This window comes from Amphimedon queenslandica, unplaced genomic scaffold, assembly GCF_000090795.2.
Source record: "Amphimedon queenslandica unplaced genomic scaffold, v1.1 AMPQUscaffold_11174, whole genome shotgun sequence".
In the NCBI taxonomy this organism is placed as follows: Eukaryota; Metazoa; Porifera; class Demospongiae; order Haplosclerida; family Niphatidae; genus Amphimedon; species Amphimedon queenslandica.
The window spans coordinates 7035-8628 of NW_003548581.1; the positions used below are offsets into that span (position 1 = coordinate 7035).

General features: G+C 33.9%; 1 protein-coding gene across 1 annotated transcript; it reads right to left on the bottom strand.

The window, feature by feature from the left end:
- Positions 1-609: 609 nt before the first annotated feature.
- On the bottom strand, positions 610-1573 carry LOC109589567 (U3 small nucleolar ribonucleoprotein protein MPP10-like). Its single transcript, XM_020005622.1, has 4 exons — positions 1364-1573; positions 943-1080; positions 783-893; positions 610-738 (listed from the first exon to the last, which is right to left on the bottom strand). The coding sequence occupies exons 1-4, from the start codon at positions 1571-1573 to the stop codon at positions 610-612; spliced, it is 588 nt and encodes a 195-aa protein (XP_019861181.1).
- Between the last annotated feature and the right edge of the window lie 21 nt (positions 1574-1594).

The following is a 1594-nucleotide window of genomic DNA, read 5'->3' on the forward strand; positions in this document are numbered from 1 at the left end:
AGCACAGTATATTTCATCAAAAATTAAAATTAGAGAAATCTCCATTTTTATAATGTTTCCTGATACATATACATGTACTTAAGTTGTGCAGAAAGTTTGAGCTGATTCCAATTAAATTTAGATTTTTATGAATTTTTAAAGTTGCTCTAAAATCGGGCCAAAGTCCCTGTACTATAGTACAGTGGTTTTGGCCAAATTTCGTCAAAAATAAAAAGGAGAGAATTCTCCATTTTAATAATCTTTACCAATACATGTACATGTACTTATGTTGTGTAGAAAGTTTGAACTGATTCCAATCGAAATTAAAATTTTTACGAATTTTTGAAATTGTTCAAGAATCAGGCCAAAGTCCCTGTACTATAAGGGTTACGAGCCAAATTTGTTCAAAAATGACTAGGTGAAAATTCTCCATTTTTACAATTTTTCCTGATGCACATACATGTACTTAGGTTGTGTAGAAAGTTTGAACTGATTCCGATCAAAATTAAAATTTATACAAATTTTTAAAGTTGCTTAAATCATATAAAAATCAAAAATTATTTCATACATTGAAACTTAAAATTAGGCCACACTTCCTACACAGCATAAGTGCATTGGAACTATCATTCCTCATGCATTGTTGTACATTACCTCAATCTCTTCTGGTGCTCTCAGTGTAGTCTCACTATGAGTGATAGGAGCAACCTCCTCCATTGATATTGAGGGTAAGAGTGGGATGGACTTCACTTCAGGCTCAGCCTGCAACAAGGGATGAAAGTACAAAGAATGAGCTCAATTCTTACAATTGTTGGTGTGAAGTGATAGTTAGAGAGCGAGTCCAACTGATTGAATAGCTTCTTAACCAGTTCCCTAATCTCCTTATGCTTTGGATTCTCTTCCTCTTCTCTCTCTCCCTATAAAAACAGACGGACCTTAACAGCCTCCATTATATTACCACTGTACCTGTGTCTGTTTGATGTATTCCTGCTCATAAACTTCAGCTAAACTCAACTGGCTCTTCTCTTCATTCAGTGGCTGAAACACTTTATAATTGAAAGGTCTTTCCTTTGGTTTCGTCTTACGTATAACATCATCCCATGCCTTCATATACAATAATAATAATAAAATACAGTGAGTTAATCCTATAATGATGAGCTACAATGTATATCATACAAATTGATAACGAGGAAAAAATGCAACTGATGAGATTTGAAGAAAGAGAACACTGTACAAAAGTAAGTGATAAAAGATTAAAAAAGATAAAAGATAAAAGTATACACTGATAACATTAAGTGACGCTCATATTTCAGTATAACTGGTTACTATAACGTGCTACTATTACATTGACTACTATTACATGGATGCTATTATTAATCTTTAGTACCTGGTCTTTAATTCTTTGTTTGATAATTTCTTCTAAAGTAAGAGTCACTTCTTCAGTGATCTCAGGTGCTGGCCTTGAAGCATCCTTAAACATCAAGTCCTCCTCTAGTAATGTGTTCTCCCCTCGTCCCTTGGAGGTCACCTCTCCTATCATCTGCCACGGCTTCTCTGCAACGTTAGTAGCTTCAAGTTTTGCAATGTAAGACTTCATCTAATAAAATATAAGTATGAA